Source organism: Chelonia mydas, chromosome 2 (assembly GCF_015237465.2).
Source record: "Chelonia mydas isolate rCheMyd1 chromosome 2, rCheMyd1.pri.v2, whole genome shotgun sequence".
NCBI classification, from domain to species: Eukaryota; Metazoa; Chordata; order Testudines; family Cheloniidae; genus Chelonia; species Chelonia mydas.
The window spans coordinates 185,044,233-185,061,701 of record NC_057850.1 but is presented as its reverse complement, the minus strand read 5'-3'; the positions used below and the strand labels follow the sequence as shown (position 1 = coordinate 185,061,701).

The 17,469-nt window shown below is 40.3% G+C and overlaps 1 protein-coding gene across 3 annotated transcripts in view; it reads right to left on the bottom strand.

Moving 5' to 3' along the window:
- Positions 1-17,469, bottom strand: part of MRPL3 (mitochondrial ribosomal protein L3) — a 59,058-nt gene that overhangs the window by 10,487 nt on the left and 31,102 nt on the right. For all 3 annotated transcript variants that reach the window (XM_043540818.1, XM_037890313.2, XM_027826739.3), the window contains exons 7-9: positions 16,644-16,752; positions 14,223-14,300; positions 11,920-11,997 (exon numbers count right to left, since the gene is read on the bottom strand). In XM_043540818.1, coding sequence (XP_043396753.1) covers positions 11,920-11,997; positions 14,223-14,300; positions 16,644-16,752 — 265 coding nt within the window. The remainder of the gene's footprint in view (positions 1-11,919; positions 11,998-14,222; positions 14,301-16,643; positions 16,753-17,469) is intronic.

Sequence of the window (17,469 nt, the reverse complement as noted above, 5' to 3'; positions counted from 1 at the left end):
CAGAGACTTGGTGGGATAACTCACATGACCGGAGTACTGTCATGGATGGATATAAACTGTTCAGGAAGGACAGGCAGGGCAGAAAAGGTGGGGGAGTTGCACTGTATGTAAGAGAGCAGTATGACTGTTCAGAGCTCCGGAATGAAACTGCAGAAGAACCTGAGAGAGTCTCTGGATTAAGTTTAGAAGTGTGAGCAACAAGGGTGATGTCGTGGTGGGAGTCTCCTATAGACCACCGGATCAGGGGGATGAGGCTTTCTTCCGGCAACTAATGGAAGTTACTAGATCGCAGGCCTGGTTCTCATGGGAGACTTCAATCACCCTGATATCTGCTGGGAGAGCAATACAGCGGTGCACAGACAATCCAGGAAATGTAGGGGACAATTTCCTGGTGCAAGTGCTGGAGGAACCAACTAGGGGCAGAGCTCTTGACCTGCTGCTCACAAACTGGGAAGAATTAGTAGGGGAAGCTAAAGTGGACGGGAACCTGGGAGGCAGTGACCATGAGATGGTTGAGTTCAGGATCCTGACACAGGGAAGAAAGGAGGGCAGCAGAATACGGACCCTGGACTTCAGAAAAGCAGACTTTGCCTCCCTCAGGGAACTGATGGGCAGGATCCCCTGGGAGAACAACATGAGGGGTAAAGGAGTCCAAGAGAGCTGGCTGTATTTTAAAGAATCCTTATTGAGGTTACAGGGACAAACCATCCCGATGTATAGAAAGAATAGTAAATATGGCAGGCGACCAGCTTGGCTTAACAGTGAAATCCTTGCTGATCTTAAAACACAAAAAAGAAGCTTACAAGAAGTGGAAGACTGGACAAATGACCACGGAAGAGTATAAAAATATTGCTCAGGCATGCAGGAGTGAAATCAGGAAGGCCAAAAACACACCTAGAGTTGTAGCTAGCAAGAGATGATAAGAGTAACAAGAAGGGTTTCTTCAGGTATGTTAGCAACAAGAAGAAAGTCAAGGAAAGTGTGGGCCCCTCACCGAATGAGGGAGGCAACCTAGTGACTGAGGATGTGGAAAAAGCTAATGTACTCAATGCTTTTTTTGCCTCTGTCTTCACGAACAAGGTCAGCTCCCAGACTGCTGCACTGGGCAGCACAGCATGGGGAGGAGGTGACCAGCCCTCTGTGGAGAAAGAAGTGGTTCGGGATGATTTAGATAAGCTGGACGAGCACAAGTCCATGGGGCCGGATGCGCTGCCTCCGAGAGTGCTAAAGGAGTTGGCGGAGGTGATTGCAGAGCCATTGGCCATTATCTTTGAAAACTCATGGTGATCGGGGGAGGGCCCGGACGACTGGAAAAAGGCTAATGTAGTGCCCATCTTTAAAAAAGGGAAGGAGGAGGATCCTGGGAACTACAGGCCAGTCAGCCTCACCTCAGACCCTGGAAAAATCACGGAGCAGGTCCTCAAGGAATCAATTCTGAAGCACTTAGAGGAGAGGAAAGTGATCAGGAACAGTCAGCATGGATTCACCAAGAGCAAGTGATGCCTGACTAATCTAATTGCCTTCTATGACGAGATAACTGGCTCTGTGGATGAGGGGAAAGCGGTGGACGTGTTGTTCCTTGACGTTCGGAAAGCTTTTGACATGGTCTCCCACAATATTCTTGCCAGCAAGTTAAAGAAATATGGGCTGGATGAATGGACTATAAGGTGGATAGAAAGCTGGCTAGATTGTCGGGCTCAACGGGTAGTGATCCATGTCTATGGATCAATGGCTCCATGTCTAGTTGGCAGCTGGTATCAAGTGGAGTGCCCCAAGGGTCGGTCCTCGGGCCGGTTTTGTACGATAACTTCATTACTGATCTGGAGGATGGTGTGGATTGCACCCTCAGCAAGTTTGCAGATGACACTAAACTGGGAGGAGAGGTAGCTATGCTGGAGGGCAGCAATAGGATACAGAGGGACCTAGACAAATTAGAGGATTGGGCCAAAAGAAATCTGATGAGGTTCAACAAAGACAAATGCAGAGTCCTGCACTTAAGACGGAAGAATCCCATGCACCGCTACAGACGAGGGACCAAATGGCTAGGCAGCAGTTCTGCAGAAAAGGACCTAGGGGTTACAGTGGACGAGAAGCTGAGCACATGACTTATGAGGAGAGGCTGAGGGAACTGGGATTATTTAGTCTGCTGAAGAGAAGAATGAGGGGGGATTTGATAGCTGCTTTCAACTACCTGAAAGGGGGTTCCAAAGAGGATGGATCTAGACTGTTCTCAGTGGTAGCAGATGACAGAACGAGGAGTAATGGTCTCAATATCAATATCTTCATAAATGATCTGGAGGATGGTGTGGATTGCACTCTCAGCAAATTTGCGGATGATACTAAACTGGGAGGAGTGGTAGATACGCTGGAGGGCAGGGATAGGATACAGAGGGACCTAGACAAATTGGAGGATTGGGCCAAAAGAAACCTGATGAGGTTCAGTAAGGATAAGTGCAGGATCCTGCACTTAGGACGGAAGAACCCAATGCACAGCTACAGACTAGGGACCGAATGGCTAGGCAGCAGTTCTGCGGAAAAGGACCTAGGGGTTACAGTGGACGAGAAGCTGGATATGAGTCAGCAGTGTGCCCTTGTTGCCAAGAAGGCCAATGGCATTTTGGGATGTATAAGTAGGGGCATAGCGAGCAGATCGAGGGACGTGATCGTTCCCCTCTATTCGACATTGGTGAGGCCTCATCTGGAGTACTGTGTCCAGTTTGGGCCCCACACTACAAGAAGGATGTGGATAAAATGGAGAGAGTCCAGCGAAGGGCAACAAAAATGGTTAGGGGTCTGGAACACATGACTTATGAGGAGAGGCTGAGGGAACTGGGAATGTTTAGTCTACAGAAGAGAAAAATGAGGGGGGATTTGATAGCTGCTTTCAACTACCTGAGAGGTGGTTCCAGAGAGGATGGTTCTAGACTATTCTCAGTGGTAGAAGAGGACAGGACAAGGAGTAATGGTCTCAAGTTGCAGTGGGGGAGGTTTAGGTTGGATATTAGGAAAAACTTTTTCACTAGGAGGGTGGTGAAACACTGGAATGCGTTACCTAGGGAGGTGATGGAATCTCCTTCCTTAGAAGTTTTTAAAGTAGATATCCCCTACAAAAAACTACATTGATTGGGTTAAAGTTGAGAGTACTCATCAGTAATTTAAGTGTAAAAAAATATTACAGAGATGTTGTAATTATCTCCAAACCCAAGCACTGTAAACCCAGGAAATTCAGAATTAAGGTTACCCATAAAAGATATCTACTAAAGTTTCTATTAACTTTGTCTATCCTCTAACAATGGTATTACAGTTAGAGTTTACCATTTTTTAAACAGCAAAAAGGTAGATGGATTCCTCCTTCTTAAACTTATAATGTGTGAGTAGGGTTGCTTAGTGTTTGCAAGGATCCATGCTTTCACTGTATGTGATATATATCAGCACAGTAAGTCCAAAGGCAACTGTGTGCCTCAACAAAAGATAAAAAAAATCCTAAATTGTAACCCCCCTCAGGTATTACAAAACCCAATTAATCTTGTGCTTTCCCTTTAAGAATATAACAGATTAACTTGTGTATAGGGCAAGGGAGATAACTCCAGAATCATGAGCTCCTAACAGAAGAGATTCTGCCTCTTTTCTTCTCGATTACATCTGTGGAACAGCCAGTAGTTCCAGTCCCTCTATCTCAGTAAAAGGAATAGAAAGAAGGACATAGATATTACCAGAAGTAGGTTGCTTCAGTAATCAAAAATCCCAGTTTGTAAGTGTTCAAACTCATATTGGTATCAGAAAAATTCTTCCATTCTTGCTCAAAGTAGTTTTTTTTTTTAAATTATATTCTTAGATCTAAGTGACAAAGCAAGCTTTTCTAGCTGATTAGAAATATTACTTTGTCAAAGTTATTTACCTGCGTGGTTCAGTGCAAAGTATAAAAGGCAAGCCCCTTCTAATTAAACCAGGGATTCACCAGCATTCAGTTCTGAAACTTCACTCTTTCACTGCTGAAAACAAGGCCTGAAAATTCATGTGATTAGTCACATTCTGGACCCATTGTGGATACACGGATTCCTAAATATATACACACACACACACACAGTATATCCGCAAGGTGCACTACAAGGTGGTTTAGTGGTTGACAAGCAACAGATAGGGGCTCTAGTGCACTGTCCCCTTCCTCTTTTCTTACGAAAAAATATTGCTACTATGTTCCTGCCTATTCTGGGCTCAGATGAAGAGGGGTTTCCAGCCACCAAGTGCTTTAGTCTCATTCAGTAGGACTGTTACAGGCATCTTGTACTGGAATCCAAAGCAACCTATGAAAGGTGGTGTCCCAGGGCAGCTACCCCTGCCATAAGATCAAACTACTCTAAATCTGGAGTAGAGAGAAAAAGTATGTGTAAATGTAGACAAAGAATCCTGGAAGGAAGTTAGAAGGTGTGGGCTCCTAACAAGGAAAAAACAGTGTAGAGAGGTTAGTTGAAAAGAGAGAGAAAAGGAGAGAAAATCCATGCAAGAGGTATTCCACCAAATGAGGTTAACTGAGAGATTTCCAGAAAATAGGCTTATCCTAGCCCGTCCTTAGGATGCTTATTCAGATGGCGGTAAAGGAGGTGTCTGAAGCAATGAGTTGGATTTATGACTACAATAAACCTCAGAAATGAGCGTGGGGACTCAAGCACTAGGTAATATCTAAGGAATTAGGTTTGATTAGGTATCTGATATCTGTAGTATGCCACACTACGCTGTTTTTGGAAAATTCTTCCTAAGGTAGAACCCGCAGACCTAGGAGCTCTCATGTATTGAGTGGCTACAGACATGCTTCAGGGCTATGTGGCAGACAATGTATTTGGCAGCCTCTCTTCATTTGGCATGAAGGGCTTAATTCTCAGGCACAGCACTCTACTGGACTTGTTCATTGCTAATTTAACTGAAGTTAGTTCCCTATTTTATCAGACGGTCTGCCCCATTCCTTCACTCATTGATTTGATACTCCCCCTTCCCAACTGCTGAATGTGTTTGTGCAGGTGATTTTTATATTTTTTGTAATAACTGTATACTGTACTAACTAAAGAATGCTCTAATGTCAAAGTAATCAGCTATTTATTGCCAAAAAACAAGGGTTTAAAAATATTAAGTTTGTAGCATTTATGGTTGTAATGGTGTTAGTCTGAAACCGTTTTGAAATGTGAATTGACCCTATTCTTCTCAATCAAGTGTTGACTCTGAAGTCTAATGATTTCAAATGATTGCAAGTGCAACATGTACTTATTTGCCTGTTCCAAAATGTCTACTTGTAGACATCTGAAATTTGGCGGAAGCTAAGGTTACTCCTCTGTGACTTAGCATATTTTCAAACACAAGTGTGCCGTTGCATGTAATTTGCACATGATTAACACAGTCTGTACACAAAACTTGGATACTTCCATATGTAAATTGCCAAAAAAAAAAGGAGAAATATCAAAGCAGTCCTAAAAGTACCTTGCATCATATTTTCCCAGAATAAGGCCCAGTAACATTACTAACTATAAAGAAGACATTTTGCCTTTGATCTTTGTGCAAGCTTCCAACGCACATCAGTAGGTGTCATCCAAGGTAGACTGACAGTGTAAAGTATAAAAGGAAAACACCTTTCTAATTAAATCAGGGACTATATTAAAAATTTTAATTCAGTGATCCACTGACTGAATTTGTCGTCACTGAAACAGGTAATGTAACAAATACCTATCCACGTAAGTGGCACAGCAAGAGACTGCCATCACAATTGAAATTTGTTATCCTGTTCACTTATAGACTTCCATGCATTTGTTTTACTAGGTTGGCTAGTGTGGTTTGGCTCAGCAGTTTTCAGCTTCCTGTTAACAGTTTTGCTGACTAGAGAAGCAGTGCTGTCTTTTTAACATCTTTTTGGTCTGCTTTCAAGAGCAGGGCTGCTTTTAAAGCAAAAAGGAGGCAACAAGTCTAAATGCAAGTGGGAATACTGTATAATCTAACTGAATGTGACAGCTCAGTAAAGAAAGAAAGAGACAAGGGAAAAGATCCAACCCTGAGACACAGCATGTTGCACTTACAGTACGCTTTTTTCAAAGAGAATAGTAAATTGTTCCCTGCTGTAGCCCTTTGTTTGCAAGTTTAACAGTGCTGGGTTTTAATAAGACTTATCTGATGTAAATAAAATGCAATTCAAAAGTTAATATTGCAAAAGGAGAAAAGTTTTTTTTTTAAAATGCACCTTCATATGGCAGGTGATTTTTCTTTAAGCAACTTAAAGCCACTGCTCAGAAAATGAATCTGTAGGATCCACTTAGAGTGAAATCTGACCTTAAAGTCTAGGAAAGCTGTAGGCTGGCAGAAAATAGAATACAATATTCTGAGTCTCAATGACCTCATAAAACAAGGATTAAAGAACCAGTCTTACTCTGTTTTTACTGCCACCAGACGTTTATTGAAGATACCCTGTTGTTATTAAAACAAGACAAGACAATGGCACCCCAGGCGAAAGCAGCTTCCTCTATGAAACCAAAGCTGAAACCTGGTTAGTTTATATGGGCTATGTGAAATGGCCTCAATATTTACTATTTTGATCTAATAAAAGTTCTCTGGAATTGTGTGCACAGCAATAAGGGTTATATTATCAAAATAACTATCCAAGGAATGCTGATTATCTAATAAATGTCCTCCCCCCCCAGATATAACTATTTACTTTTTGTGTGCGCTTTTTTTGTTTACAAAAAGCTGAATGTTCTTGATTGAATCTGTCACAGGCCCAGATTAATCCATTCAGCACACCAGATCTGACCTGCACGTTGGAGTCCAACACTCCATGGCTTGAAGAGTACCAATTATCATAAGCATTCTTTTGGTTGACAGTACTGTGTAAATTGCCTTTAGGATTATTTATATATAATCATTTTCAGCCACATATCATTTTTTGAAGACCTCTTTTCAGAAGAGCTTGCAAAATATAATCCCCCCCTTTAGCTGCCAGGCTCATACATAACCTTTCAAGGCAAGTGACCATCTAGACTATTTTCTTCTAGCAGAATCTTTCTTAGCAAGTACTGGACTAAGGAGAAGAAGAAAACAGAGCCTTTTGCGGTGACAGGACTGTGTTTCTTAAAATTAATTTTAAAATAGTTTTCAATGTCAAAAAACTATACTATTGAACCCATTCTAGCCCAGCAATAATCCACTGCTATGTTGTGCATACCTCTGGTATCTTGAGAGCCTATCTATGAGCCTTCAACTGCCTAAGGAATATCCTGCTAATGCACACTGTGGTATAGTTAATCACTATGTGAAAACAGAGTCTTGTAAGTTTTTTTTAAAAATTGAAAACCAACTAATATACTACAACAGAGTTTTTAGTAAAACGCTAAGAGAAAATAGAAAACATTGTAACATTTTCACTCAACTACTTTGATGAGTGTATTATTCACTTTCCTGACCCTCACCCTATGTTTTCTCCCAACTGCATGCCAAGAGACTAGCTGGCCTTTCACAAACTGTCTGTAGCCCAAATACCAGTAACTCTCCTCTAAGGAAAAACATTAAAGCTATTTAATCCCTCCCAATTTAAGAACTATAGAGAGTAGGAGAGCTGCACCAAGCTCAAAAGTGGAATATCAGGTGAAATTTTCAGAAGTGCCTGGAGTGACTTACGAACACATACCCATAGAAAGTCAAGAGGACATGTGCTCCTAAATCAAATGGGTACTTCTGAAAATTCCACCCACAGACCTCATTTAGTAACTAAGCTCTAGAGGATTACTACTGTAGAGGGGGTCAAAAAAGCAGCAACAGGGACAAACACTACAACTTACAGGAAATCTATCTTTAGTTTACAGACATAGTTGTACAAGCTCTCCTAGTGATAATACCCTTGCTCTGCAGTATCTGAGATTTTAATGGTCAGAAAGGCTTGTTACAATTTGCTGAACTGTAATTCTCATTCTTTGCTATGATAACTAAGCAAAAGTCTTATAATTCAGAAAGGTAGAAGTACCTACTTGACTCAATTAAGGGCTGAATCCTTCTTGGGAGATACTGAGCACCTCTTGTGAGGTAGAGTAAAGATGGGCAAAATTGTTTGAAAAAAACAATTTATATTCACCTAAACATGCAGTTCAGTTAATCTGAAACTCTTTGCAAATTTGACATTAATTCACCCAATAGTTTCGGCCAGCTTTTTTTTTTTCAGGCTAAAATTCACAAAATGGCAGGAAGAGGTGGTGATGGTACTACCTACCCATTTTATAATTTTTAGCCCAACCATTAAAGCACTCACCTGGGCTGTGGGAGATCTGGGGTTTCAATCCCCGCTCAAGAGCATGGATTTGAACCCTAACCTCAAGGCTGAACAGTCATTTCTTCTGTTTCTCTCTGGCCTAATGACTACCCAGCTATTTCATACAAAGTTGAACTGCTTCACCAGGAGAGAGAGAGAGAGACAGACGTCTCGGAATACCCCATAGTATGGTAGTTAGGAGACCTGAGTTCAAACCCCTGCTTTGAAATGGGGATTTAAACCCAGGTCTCCCACATACGAGGTCAGTGCCCTAACTTGGCTAACTGTTATAATACCAGCATTACAATCTGCCCCCCCCCCCCCCCACATTTTGTGAATCCAACCCTTTAAAAATCACCAAGACAGGCTTTTTTAATTTGGTTTCAGCCAAACAATAATTTGGTTTCAAGCCAAACAGAATCCCCCCCCCCATTTCTCAAAACTGACAGCAAACCAAATAAATAAATAAATAAATTTGCCCAGCCCCACTATTGAGCAATTTAGTATATGTCCCCTTCTCGCATATTTCATTGTTATTCATAATATTTTAATGAAAGAAAATTTTAAAAGTTTAAAGATTCCTGGGGGAAAAGGTGAAAGTATTTTTATAGCTTCTTTCAGTTTATCCAATGAATATCTTTAAAAAACAAAAGCCTTCGTACAGTATATGTTTATACTTAATTCTATAAGAAATGCATTCTCCCCCTGCTTCTCTCTCATGGGGAGTAGGGAGATAGAGAATGCGGGGCAAAAGAACCTACAAAAAACCCCAGTTTTTCATGTCGAATTCACTAGAATATTAACCCAGATAGTATGATTCCATTTTAAAAATCTGTTCCATTGTTTCATACCAATATATCTAAACTATTTTGCAACCCAATATCATGCTAAACTAGACCTCAGTCAGATTAATACCATTTATGACTCTTTCACTTACAGTTCTTTATGGTTCAATTAATAGCAATGTTAATAGCAATGTAGAAGAAAATGCAGTGCTATGTACATTATAAGTCTAATCTTTAATGTCATTTAGTTTAAATAAAAAAATGTGAGCAAGATCTCACAAGGTATTCAGATTCTGTGGTTATGGGGCCATCTATGTATTTACCAATTTTAAATATTTGTCTCCAACACAAAGATGTGACCTAAATGCAAGATCTTTTGCAAAAATATATTTTAGTACAAAAGAGACAATTTATAGTTCTCATGTAGTGATATCATTAAATAGGAGCATAAAGACATGGTATGCTATTCATCCACCAGTTACAGACAAGGTCTCACAAATTAAGACTTAAAAATAATGGCCTACAACAAAATTACACTTAGACTCATAGACTTTAAGCCCAGAAGGGACCATTGTGATCATCTAGTCTGACCTCCTGCACACCACAGGCCAAAGAACCTCACCCATCCACTCTTGTAATAGACCCAGATTCTCTGGCTGAATTACTGAAGTCCTCAAATCATGATTTAAAGACTTCAAGTTCAAGAGAATCCACCATTTACTCTAGTTTAAATCAGCAAGTGACCTTTGCCTCGTGCTGCAGAGAGAAAAAAGGGTTACATATAGTTTTAAAATGAAGAATTATTTGTACCACAGGCCAAAATCACCACTTCTCCCACTCTTATTTCATTGAATCTCAAACCCATTAACCATAACTACATCAACCTCAGTTGTGTGTCTCAGGATTGACAAGAACCTCTGAATGCAGCTAGAGAAAAGACTGGTTTTTCATCTGTTTAAATTAATGAATAATCACCCACGGTTACAGTCCCAAGTACTGATGTCATGCCCACTACTTTTGGAGAGAAGTCTGATTTATCTGCCAAAAACATCTTTCTGGACATCTGTATAATCCCCCTTTCCTCCCTCACTAAAAAAAAAAAAAAAAAAAAAAAAGACTGATTTGCATAATCCACCTCCTAAACTAGGAAATGAGGTCATATCCAAAGCAGGGTTCAAAGTTGCCTCTCAACTCTGAAATGATTTTGAGACCAAAGTTAGAAAAAAAGAAAAATTGATGCATTCGCAAAGTAGGAAAAAGTGTGATGTGAAGTTATTCTCCCCTCCCCCCCCACAGAAAATGAAACATTTCCCATCTAAAGTGAGGGGTTTTTTTGTTTGTTTTATTAAAGCAAGCAAAAAAGTCTGTAATGCTGTTCCACAAACAGTGCAGTACATATCACAAACTCAGTGTCTATAATAGAACATATACCAGAAACATGAACTTCTTAATCACAATATTCAAACCTTCTGAACTATTAACTTAGAGATTTTCAAGAGGTGGATAATTTAATTTCCCCTGTCCTGATGCATTTTAAGTATATATTTCACAACTAACACTTGGCAATCTGTCCAATTGTTATTGCTGTCTCTCTGGTCACTGATCTTAAAGGATATGTCTACACAGAAATAAAACACCTGCAGCTGGCCCAGGTCAGATGACTTGGGTTTGCCCGGCTCAGGCTCTGGGGCTGAAAAAAAAAAAAAAAAAAAATCATTGTATAGACATTTGGTCTTGGGCCGAAGCCTAAGCTCTGGGACCCTTTCGGGGTGGAGGGCCTCAGAGCTCAGGCTCCAGCGAAAGCCTGACTGTCTACACACTGATTTTTTAGCCCTGCAGCTAGAGCACTGTGATCCTGAGTCAGCCGACCCAGGACAGCTGTGGGTGTTTTACCCCTATATAGGCATAACAAGGTATTGAGAGTCTTTGGGTATCTACTCCAACTCAGAGGAACTGGCTTAACTTCCTGCAGGTAGTAGATACCTGCAAGTACCTATTTACAATATGCTTAGGCAATGTTGGAAAGAAAGGCAGTAAGACAAGTCTATTTTGAAAGAGTCCTTAGAGCCAGTTGGTTTCTGACTTGCCCATGCATTGTCTTTTATTTCACTATTATGGCTTCTAGAATTATGTATGCATACTTGAAATACACATGTTCCAACTATTATGGGAGGTCAGACTAGATGATCACAATGGTCCCGTCTGGCCTTGGAACCTATGAATCCCGAGAAGATTTCATGGGAGTTTGAGATCATTTCCTTAAATGCTGCAGAAAATGGCAGTATTCTGTGCATGTTAACAGAAAAAAAACATCCCACGACCACTAGCTGCCCCAGTTTCACCTTTCAGAAAGCAGTGTTGGAGAAAGACAAAAAGGTAGCATTCCAACTCCTGCCACGTATGGTCAAGACACCAGATGTCAACCGCACTTCTGTTCATTCATGATCAGTACAGCTCTCAGAGCAGGTACTTTGAAAAGCTCACCAACAAATCCAGTGGCTCAGTTTAATAGTGATAAACAGAAATGCACTAGACTGAAGCTACCTATTACAGAATCATATTCAAGGTATGTTAATATACTGAAGGCTAAACATCGATAAGCATTTCCATTACAAAGCAAAAACAAATCTGAATAAGGGCCTCATCATTATCTCTACTGATTATTCCCCATCCCAGTCCTAATCTTGCTCCCACTGGATTCAAAGGTGCAAGATCAGATCCTAAACAAATAAAGAGCAAAACCAACTATTTTCCACTACAAATCAACTTTCAAACAGGAGAAAATGTAGACCACATAAAATAATGTCAAGATTATGAATAGTTATTTGATAAATGAAAGAACTTGAGAAACAAACGTACCTTTACCAAACAATTTTTGTGACCTGGGACAGAACCATTTACATAAATAATGTTGTTCTTTGTGTTGATCCTCCACACCTGCAGGATTAAAAAAAAATGGAAACCTATGCATTTTATTATGGTTTCAGGATTTATTCAATTTACTATTTATAGCCAGTTAAAAGTTGGTAAATGTAAGCCATTGTGGCACAAAATACAGCTCCGCAATTGGGATGCTTATGCAATGTAGGAATATATTTTATAATATATTGTGTATGGATGCAAAAGGCATAAGTATGCCCATGTTCAATGGCAAAATGAAGCACAAATGTGTTAGCAGAAGTTGGAACTCTGGGGAGAAGAGGTGTGACTGAGCCTTTCATGTTATTTGTCCTAAATTTGCCCCAACATTTGAATCAAACTCAACTTTGAGCTGGCACCCCTCAAATACATTTGAGGCTTGAACCATAAGTCAATAGGAGCCTGTCTGCCGACTTCAATCAGCCCTTGAAGCTCAGATCTTGATCTAGCAACCACAATTTTACTTCAGTCTCTCTTCCCATTATAGTGAGAGCTATAGCAAAACCTTGTGGGACAAATAAGCAGGATAAGCAAGTGTCATGGAAATGTTGCAGAGTAGCAGCCATGTTAGTCTGCATTCGCAAAAAGAAAAGGAGTACTTGTGGCACCCTAGAGACTAACAAATTTATTTGAGCATAAGCTTTCGTGAGCTACGATGAAATGAGCTGTAGCTCACGAAAGCTTATGCTCAAATAAATTTATTAGTCTCTAAGGTGCCACAACTACTCCTTTTCTTTTTGTCATGGAAATGTTACTGCAAACAGCTGCTAATTTTTTAAGTACTTGTGAAAGTGCTGAATTGAACACCCTGAAAATATAAGTTCTCTACTTATCCACCAACCAGATAGCAGCAGCACAAACTTCCTCCCACCACAGCACTAAAATGTTTCTTGTACTATCTAAAGAGGTCACCTGTATGGGTAAGCGTGTCTTCATTCCCATTTAGTGCTGTGAACATGTGTGCATCAGAAACTGGACTGGGACGATAACCTCATTTGATACAGGGCAGTGAACAGGGCAGCCACCAGATTGTAAGAACTTATTGCACTGCTGACCTGGCCTGGATCCGAACTAGAGCTGGCACAGGCTCTAAGAAGTCAGCTGGTAACCTTCCAAAAAGTACTTTTCCTGCCCACCTCGCAGAAAGACAGTGAGGCATATACCATATGTGCTAAAGCCTCATCTATAACTCCCATCCCACCTCCAAAAGCCAAGCCCTTAGGATGCGGGAGCAGAGCAGATGCCTTCTTTTTAAGTTACAAGATGAGGATGGACACATGCTGTTTGGGCCTTTTTGGCTCTCTCTTTCATGGTCCAGTTATGCTGGCCTAGTTTGGGTTCTCACTGAAATGTGATATTGCACTGTGGAGTGTTCCCCCTTTTCAACCCAAGCAGCTAGTCAAAGACTGGGACCCCAGGGATGTTCCAGGTGTGAGTAGAAATTGGTGATAGTGAGGTATTTCTTTGATGAAGTTTTATTTATAAAGAATGCACAAAATCCTGTGTCACTGAATGCAGAAAGAATCAGATATCAGGAAACAGCTTCTTTTGTTCACAGCACCAACACCCAAAAACCTCTCTCCACATTTCTTCCAGGGTTAGACGCTGTGTTTTCAGCTGCTCTGCCTCTCCATTCAGGGTGTTCTCAGTTTCTAGGTGTTCTGCCTCCCTTTTCCCCTCGCCTCTCCGCAAAAAAACGATACTCAGCAAAAACATCTGGATGGGTTCACATTCTTTTTTGGCTTAGGCCATGCCTACAGTAGAGAGGTTACAGCGGCACATCTGTACCAATGCAGCTGTGCCACTTCAAGATCTCTGATGTAGCTGCTCTATGCCGACGGCAGAGAGCTCTCTGGTTGACATAATTAAACCACCCCCAATGAGCAGCGGTAGCTATGTTGGTGGGAGAAGCTCTCCCGCCAACATAGCACTGTCCACACCGGCGCTTCTGTTGGTGAAACTTATGTCGCTCAGGGTGTGTTTTTTACACCCATTAGTGACATAAGTCATACAGACAAGAGTGGTAGTATAGATATAGACTTTGATGGGGCTTCTGATTAACTCATCCTGACAGTTATGACAATTAAAGGAGGCGTTCACACCCAATCTGAAAGAGGTTTGTGCTCCAAGCAGTCACCAGTACCTGTCAGCATAACATGGTGTTCTAGCAGCTGCCAAGCCTCATTATCTGACTGAAATAGAGTGAACTCTGTCCACATGTGACTACTATATTTAGAACTCACCTTTAATCCAAAAGCGGTCCTGTAGACATTACCCATTTTCCCAGGCATTTTCGTTCCACGGAAAACTTTGCCAGCATTCTGTATCAAAATAGGGCCAAAAATTACATAGTTACAAAAGGTATTATTGCAAACTGAAAGGGGTAGCAATTATAAAGCTTCCTGGCAAAGTTCATGGAGATAAGGAAGGTAGATTACAAATTCAAACAGAGAAAGCTACATTTGTTAATGTAGACTGTTTCACATATTGGACAAATTGACACCAAGAGGAATCTTAAAGATGGTATTTGCAGTGTTGAAGATCTCCATTACTGATTCGCATTTGTAAATGCTTCCTACTGGTGCGCAAAGTTTCTGTGTTATCGGAAATAGTGTAGACTCACTGTATCATGGCAAGTTGAGACTCCCTGTGCAACGTACAAATACATTGTCAAGTTACACTGAAACAATTCAGGGTGTTCCAGCCTTGACAAAGCTGTTTACAGATCTGAGGTGACATCCTCACTCCTGCACCTTTACATCAGGTAAAATGGTCAAAAAGAGGTAAGAGCTCTAAAAGCCCTCTAAAAAAAAGAGGATTCCCCTGCCACAAGCCTTTATCCAAGGCCCCTTTGATAAATCCTGGAGCAAGGGGTATGCCAGAGGAGGGCTGCGGCATGCAGCACTGCCTCCCATAGCACAGCTCAGGGAGGTTGCTGTAGACTGCTTTTCAAGGCTCTCTAAATTACCATGTGGCCCATTCCAAGACCCTTCAGCAGCCTAGGATCAGGAGGGTGCAAAAATGGCTTAAAGTCACTTTAGCCCACTTCACCCTAGTCCGAATTCTGGTCTTCGTCTTCTAGATGTGCAGCAGAGAATCTCACCCTTAGTTTCTTTTCCTTTTAATAGGAAGGTATGTTTTCAAAATGAAGGTTGTCTCTACTTCCATACCATCATCTAGGATTCTCTGCTGCTTCCTTCCCATGTGCATTTGTAGTGTTTCTTTTTCTTTAACTTGTGTCAAAGCCATGAATCCAGAGAATCAACTGCAGTAAGGCTAATGGGGGGATGTTCCTGTACTCAACACTGAAATGAAACCCACAGTAAAAACGGTCCATATGGATATGATCCAACATCATGGACATTATTTTGCCCTGGTCATCTTATCTTCCCCCTTTACTTCTTAGTTTCCTAGTCTAGTTCTATTTGTTTCATGAAATTACAAATGGCACAAACCCAGATGAAATTCAGAATACCTACACAAGAGTTACTTCAGGTTTCTTAATGATTAGTACCAGCTGCTAAACAAAGTGTTATATGGCCAGAAAAATCAAATTTTCCAGCATTATATGAAAAAAAATGCCAGAAGTAGAGCTTAGCAGCCCAATTTGCAGCTGGAATGGAGATCAGTACTAGTTGTTCCTATAGTCTTATGCAGCCTGTCTTGTGCAGCATAGTATCATTTTGTTCCTGAAGTTTTCTCAAGTGTCATTAATCATTTCATCCATTCTTTTGGACATTTTTTTAAAAACCACCCCAGGAAATTTTTAAAAAAGATGACATAATCAGGTCTCAGTACAATGGCTTTGTTGGTCCCAGCTCTGGTTCCCTGGCATTCAGATAATACAACTGTTTATATAACACCTAGTTTAGTCCCAATAATGTGCAAACTTCACAGGTCCAAGGTTTCTATACTAGATAAATATAAGTTTTACAGTAATTTTAATTAGAAGCGTCTAACTGTAAAGTCCAGACCACCTATCTAGGGAATGGACTTCTTAATAAGGAAGCATGTAAAGAAATCAAAGCACACTTTATTTTAGCATTGAATGCTATAGTTTGAAAGAGTTGTTAAATAAGGACTACACAAGCTAGTTAAGTTCAAGAAGCTAGATAAAATTCCACTGTAAACCCTTCAAGTCAACAAAATACCAGCTGGATCTTTGGAAGATAAAGCAAAATGCCCAAACCCTTCCAATCTATCATCAGAATGTTTGGCTTGTGACAATGGTTACATAAATGAAATTATAAAGAGATTTCAGATCCCTCTTAGCATTGATTTAAGAGTGGATTTTATTTCTCCCTACTTTATTATGAAACATAATGTTTAGTAATATCTATTAGCCAAATTAAAAAAATTATAAAATATTAATCTTCATGTACCAAAATATAAGCAAAACATTACTACCTCAGGTTAGGAAGAAACTTCTATGGACATGTTATTCCATATATTGTCTATGTATCTGTTTGTACCTTTCTCTGAAGCATCTGGTACTGTCAGACAGGACACTAGACTAGAAGGATAACTGGTCTGTTCTAGCATGTCTAAATACTGTAAAATGGTTTGTTTTAAAACACACAGCTCTCTCCCCTGCACTAAGTTTTGCTCCAAAGCATGGTGGTGAAGAGTATCTAAAATGAGATAAATGAAGTTCAACTACTTACAGTATTGGATATTGCCCCAGGTCTTCTGTGTGTTTTAGTCTGGCCATGGCTGGCCGGTTGGCCTTTAAATCCCCATCTTTTCATGACTCCTTGAAATCCTTTACCAATTCTGAAAATAAACAAAGCCAAATTAAATTTGCTTTCAAATAGATTACCAAGCAAATAAAGATTCTGGCAACAGTAACTAGAGATCCAGTTAGGCTCCCGATCTTTCACCTTAAGTAAAGCTCATCAACCAAAACATATTCTAAAGTCTTCATTGATTATATTATATTACTTGCGCTGCTTTTGGGAGAAAGAGGCAGTGGAGGAGAGTCAGCTAGGCAAAAGATTAATTTCATCAACAGACACTAAGGTTTCTTGCTGTACTGGTCCTCATCTCAAAATACTGTAAATTAAGTTGTCACCAACCAATTGAGTTTAGAAGCAGAAAGGAAGAAAAATCTAAACTCAATTCAAAAACTACACTTTGCAACTCAAGCAAGAGACTGGAGAGGCTCAAGTGTTGCTATGATGAGCCTTGAAGTGAACAAAACAACATTTTGCTTCCCAAACTACAAAACACTTATCACATAAAAATCAAGTTTTGAAAATGTAGGTCTAAGCAACAATGAAAATACTTCAAAAATGTCTAAATGATCAGATCTGGACTGATTCAAGAAATATGGTCTAGAAATTAAATATTCCTTGTGGTTCTTTCCTTAATCTTCTCTAACCTGAATGGTAATTTTTACACACCTTGAAGTCAACATTTACACAGAGCTCAAAGATCATGTGGTCAGATTTCAAATGAAGTATCAATGGTTTTTACCAACGAGGAAACTAG